We start from the raw sequence: 6,000 nt of genomic DNA, 5'->3' as shown, positions 1-6,000 counted from the left end.
AAGAACCCCCAAGAGTCCAGGTTAGTTGACTCTTGCTCCTCTTGTGGAGTCCCTTTCCCCTCCAAGTCCCTCAATCCTTCCGCTGACTCTTCCACAAGACTCCCTGAGCTCCATCGAAAGCTTGGCTGTAGGTCTATGCATTTGTTTTGGGCAGCTGCTTGGAGCATCTCAGAGGACAGTGATGCTACGCTCCTGTCTGCAAGCATAACACAGTATCATTAATAGCTACAGCCCCATCTTATGGAGGCACTTTCTCAACTGAGGCTCCCTCCTCTTAGACAACTCTGCCCTGTATCAACTGGAGGCAAAACTAGCCAGCACCATGCCTGCCTATACTTCAGGAAGGTACTGCTCATGCCTTGTGCTGGATATTAGCAGCACAAGAAACAAAAGACTGTATTAGTTATTTTCCTATTGATTTAATAAAACCCCTCGACAAAGACACCTTAGAGAAGAAAGAGTTTATTGGGGGCTCATGTTCCAGAGGGATAAGAGTCCATCTCCATGAGGGTGGGAACGCATGACAGCAGGCTAGTGGAGCAGCAGGAATAGCTGAGCGTTCACATCCCACACCACAAACAGCAGGCAAAGAGATCTTTAGCTAGGAATAATGGAACATGACTTTTGAAAGCTCAAAGCCTGCCCTTGGTGATCCACTTCCTCTAGCAAGGCCACACCTCCTAATCCTCCCCCCAACACTGCCAGTAACTGGAATACTGTATTCAAATGCCTAAGCATACAGGTAACATCCCTTTCAAATCACCACAGAGACTCACAGGGGACTTTGAGAAGGAGGTGAGGGACAATATCTCCATGAACCCATCAGAGAAAGGCTGGCAGTGAGTCTCATATAAACTCATTAGTGGTTTCAATGTGAAATGCCCCTGATAGTCTCATGTGTTTGAACACACAGGCCCCAGAGAGGATATCATCAGTGTTGGTATTTTAGGAAGTTATAGAAACTCTGGAACTGTGGCTGAAGCTAGAAGAAGTGAGTTGCCAAGGGGTGGGACTTGAAGGTGATAACTGTATCCTGGCTCCAACCTGAGCCCCCTGCTTCCTGATCTGAGAAACTGCAGCAGCAGAGAGGTCCCACCACCTTGAACTGGACCACTCCACCAAGCCTTCCTTGCTGTGATGAAACTGTGAGCCAAGACAAAGCCCTCGTCCCTCAACTTTCTTCTGCGCTTTGTTGCAGCAATGAGAAGAGTAACTGATATAAACTAAAAGATCTACAAGAGGGAGTCAGAGCCCAGGTCACTGGCTTCTGGGACAGCTGTGGAAACAAAGAAGAGTCCTTTGGCTTGATCATAAACACTGATACATCTTAACAGCCATTATAAAAGTAACTCAGAAATATACATAAAAGAAGTGGAAAATGCAGTGCAAACGATAATTATTGTCCTAGAGTTAATTATATGCATAGGAGTTTGTCATTCCTGCTTCAGATAGGTGGCAATTTCTTACACAGTGCAAGGAAAGCACTAACCATAGGGGAATATCAATAATTAGTGTGCACCTGACACAAACATAGGAACTGCCATTCACTTTAAAAGGTTGGGCTGGATAGTTCAGTGGCTAAGAGCACTTGCTACTCTTGCAGAAAAAGACCCACGTTCTCTTCCCTGCATCCACATGGCAACTCACAAGTATCTGCAAGTCCCTCTCCAGGGATCGGATACCTTCTTCTGGCCTCTGCAGGCATTGTGTGCGCGTGACACCCATACAAACACTCTGTCACACATGCATACACGTAAAATTAAAAAAATTAATAGAAAGGTGTGTTAATAATAGAAGTAAATATTTGTAATTTATTTAACCAAAATATGGAAAAAATCTATAGAATATTATGAAAATAAAAATTTAAGAAAAAAGTCCCTCCTCACACTCCCCCCAAATGACCACCTTAAATAGGTGTCAATGCAAAGTCTTTTTCTTCATCCTATAACTAAGTGGTTTTATTGACTCCCAGCCGCACTCTGCCCAGTCTCTTCCTGGGCTCCAGCCTGCTGCCGAGTGGAAAGTGCTTGTTTCACTCCAAGGGTCATCTGACCCCTAGGCACAGACTTCACAATGAGGCCTTGGCTAAGCCAGTTATGACATAGGAAGTGCTTTTGACTGTCCCTTGAGCTCCCACTAAACTGTCTCAGGTACAAACTCCAGGCAGTAAGACCTCCTGCCTTAACCTATTGCCAGAGCATGATTAAAGAGTGGGAAAACCGCTTTCAGAGGTATAAAAGTCAGAGAGATGGGAATCCAAAGGCTCAGGAAGGGACCACAGTCGAGGGACAGCAAAATAATAAAACGCCATCGTGGATCACCAGCAATGGCCATTCCTCCATAGTTCAAGACTTCCCATACCACAAAGAGGATATCTGTACTGCGTCACCTCTGGGGTAAGTATGACTTGGGTACCTGGTCCTTCCCTAGAAGTCCTCAACCTAGTTAATGTGAGCTACCACCTGCGAGCTTCTCACCACGAGAAGAGATGCGAAAGGCCCTTTCTAGAGCTCTAACTCATTGTCCCTCTGTCTTCGAGGATATGGACGGCATTCTACAAATCAGACCCACGCATCGCCCTTGGAAAATACTCCCCAATGGAACAAGAAATTCTAGTAAGTGCCCTCAAGTTTGCATGGACAGAGATTCCTCTGGAGTCTGCTTGCAGAGGTAGGGGGATCCCAGGCTTTGAAATTCACAAAAAGCAGACATTTGCACAACAGCTATCATGGTGGATTTCATTCTCTGAAGGTCCCAATCATGAACACAACCAGAAGCAGGACTTAGAAAAATGGCTCAGTGGATGAGTACACTTGCTGTGCAAGCACGAAGACCTGATTTTGAATCCTTCGCAACCATATAAAAATGCCAGGCATGGCTGCATTGGCCTGTAACCCTGGCATTAGGGAACAGAGACAGGTGGACCCTGGGAGCTGACAGCTAGCCTAAACAAAATGGCAAGCTTCTAGTTCAGTGAGAGATTATGTCTCAAAGGAATATGGAAGTAAGTGATGGGGGAAGGAAGACACCTAATGTCCTCTTCTGGATCCTAAGTGCATATGCTCAGGGTATATGCATTCTCTCCTACATGTAAGCAACAGAGAGAGAGAGAGAGAGAGAGAGAGAGAGAGAGAGAGAGAGAGAGAGAGAGAGAGAGAGAGAGAGGGAGGAGCCATGAAAGCAGGAGGGAACTTTGCTGGGATTGAGAGGGGCATGAATGTGTGTAACAGGTGAAATGCTCATTATATAATCTATGAAACTGTCAAAAATTAAAAACCAGGGGCTGGAGAGATAGCCCACACTGCTCTCACAGAGCTCAGTTCCCAGGACCCAAATCAGATAACCCAAGCTGCACATAACTGCACCTCCAGGGTATCCAACACCCTCTTCCGACCTCCACACTCACCTGCACACACATGCACATACCCTACACACACAAATATACATAACTAAAAGCAAAATCAATCTTTTAAAAAATAATCAAACATTAAAAATAATAAAAAATAAAATAAAAAAGTAGAAATGCAAAAGCAAGGATAAGGGTAAGCTGCAAGCCTACGGTAGCGGTGGAGCCGAGGGGCCTTCAACTCTTCTTCCAGGCCGCACCTGAGTGTGTGCTGTACTCCGTGAGCTGGTGTGTTTCAACATATGGTCTCCAGTAAGTGGGAAAGGTTTGAGGGGGGATGGAACCCTTAGGAGGTGGGGTCTAGCTGAAGAAGGAAGTGGGTCACTGATAGGATGAGCCTTCTGGTCTTTTGCCTGGCCTTGGTTCCTGTCTGGATGACGATGCCCTATGAAAGGAGGGTAAGCAATTTCATGTCCCCACCACAACAGAGCCCCTGCCACTGTGCCTTCCTTCCCATGAAGAATTATGGAGAGAGAGAGAGAGAGAGAGAGAGAGAGAGAGAGAGAGAGAGAGAGAGAGATGCTCTCATATATCATAACTTCTGAGGCTTCCCAATAACCTTTGTAAGGTCAATAAAATTCTTCTCAATTTATAGCGGATGAAAGGAGAGCCAAGCTTTGAACCCAAGCCTATTCACTTCCCAACCTCTGCCCTCTTTCCCGTTTATAGAGATTTGAATGCTCTTAGCAGCAAAGGGAGAATCAGCCACTAGCTAATTCTCACGGCTACCTGCCTCTAGGAATTGAGATTTTTTAAAACCATCTTTTTCCCTCTCCAGCAACTCGGTGGCGTTCACACCATAGCAGCAAGAAGATTTTTGGCTGACAAATACTACAAAGAGTGGAGGATGCTGAGGGAACTCCAGGCGCAGTCTCCAGACTACAAAATGGCCATCGAGCTGGGAAGACGCTCCTCTTCTACTTGTACTGAGTGTGGACTCCCGGAAAAGATATGGACAGCGAAGGTGTCTGTGCCTGTAGAGGAGTTCAAAACGCCCTGCCGAGAGAAGGTTGACATTAACAAACACATCAAGAGAATGGAGCTTGCAAGGGCCCTGAAAAACAAACATCTTTCTCCATGCATTGAAAGGATCAGGAGCGCCACATCGATGTCCGGAGCAGAGCAGGATTCCCCAGGAACAGACAAGTCCAGTAAGGAGGGAGAGAGTGATGACAGGGATAGCAGTAACAAAACCTGTTACAGAGAGAAAGGGGAGGCCAACTTTGAACCCACAAAAACACGAGAAGTCGCCTTGAACGTGATTTTCAAGTCTGAGGAATCCAAAAGTTGTGTACTATGCCATCGGAATGATCGGAAACCCTTCCTCCCTGTGAAGAGACCGGAGCGGCATATCACGGGCTTCACAAACAGAAACCTCTTCCCTATCACTAACTTCCCTGGAGACCTGATGCTCATGAACCAGGATTTTAGATCCAAGGGAATTCACCCGAATGACGCCATTAAAATCTACTGGCTGCCGGAAGAGGACCGCTGCAAAGAACACAAGCAAAGGCCTGCTTACAGCCCACAGTGAAGCTCTATCTGGTCCTGATCATGAGCAAATGCACTGCTCTTTATTTCTCCTGCACGGAGTACCCCAGGGTCCTTCCCCTCTGCTCTTCTTTTGAGCTCCTTGGCTCCTGCTCTGTCTCTACAGTGTCTCCGAGATGAGACCCTGTTGTAGGGACTTCCTTATTATCAGAATAAGCTCTTGAGTCTTAGCTACCACCCTTGCCACAATCATTAGTTCTAAATAATGGGCTTGCCGCAACTGGCTGGGCTGGTTTTGTGATCCTGTGTATTCATTGAAACACTGAAGCCGCCCATCAAATGCTGAGTCCCGGTAATTAGGAAGCAATCTAAATGTGAGCGCCAGGGAATGGGTTCTCAGCCTCCTAAAAATATCTTCTGTCTCAGCCTGAGCTTAGATGGAAACTTCAGCTCTGGGGGAAACATCTAGAGCAAAGGAAGACGTTTCCTTCCAAAGACAGAGCTCTGGTGCTTCCTGCGTGTGCATCAGTGCACCACAGATGTGCCTGGTGGCCCTGGAAGCCAGAAGAGAGTGTGAATGCCCTAGCACTGGAGTTAGAGATGGTTGTGAGTCACCATGTGGGTGCTGTGAATCAAACCTGGGGCTCTGGACGAGCAGCCAGTGCTCTTAACCACTGAGTCATCTCTCCAGGCCCTTACTTTTTGTTTTTGATATAGGACCTCAGTAAGTGTCCCAATTGGCCTTCTGTCTTGCCTTTCCAAGTAGCTCACATTATAAACATATACCACCAGGCCCAGTTTATAATCTGTTTTTGACCAGTAAAAAAATGAAATAAATTCAACACTCCCTGCCACAAAATACATTCACTTTTTGCATGCACACACACACACACACACACACACACACACACACACACACGAACATATTCACACATACATATACCCATAAAGAAGGCATTCTCGTCTTTGTCCCTTCCTTCTCTAGCATTAAGGAGGAAGTGAGACACTTTCATTTGGAGAAGTCTCTTGAAGCCTGTCTACTCTGGGATTTCTTGGTATTGAGCAAGCTACAAAATCCCAAAGTTGAAGTTGAACAGGGAGCG

At 46.2% G+C, this 6,000-nt stretch overlaps 1 protein-coding gene across 1 annotated transcript; it reads left to right on the top strand.

Moving 5' to 3' along the window:
• The first annotated feature begins 2,143 nt into the window (after window positions 1-2,143).
• On the top strand, window positions 2,144-5,182 carry C1h10orf120 (similar to human chromosome 10 open reading frame 120). Its single transcript, NM_001401072.1, has 3 exons — window positions 2,144-2,396; window positions 2,540-2,615; window positions 4,185-5,182. Exons 1-3 carry the CDS (start codon window positions 2,200-2,202, stop codon window positions 4,938-4,940), a joined length of 1,029 nt encoding a protein of 342 aa, NP_001388001.1. The 5' UTR covers window positions 2,144-2,199; the 3' UTR covers window positions 4,941-5,182.
• The last annotated feature ends 818 nt before the right edge of the window (window positions 5,183-6,000 follow it).

Source organism: Rattus norvegicus, chromosome 1, assembly GCF_021556685.1.
Source record: "Rattus norvegicus strain SHRSP/BbbUtx chromosome 1, alternate assembly SHRSP_T2T, whole genome shotgun sequence".
NCBI classification, from domain to species: domain Eukaryota; kingdom Metazoa; phylum Chordata; class Mammalia; order Rodentia; family Muridae; genus Rattus; species Rattus norvegicus.
Note: the sequence above shows the minus strand (reverse complement) of the source record. Positions and strands in the feature narration are given on the sequence as shown.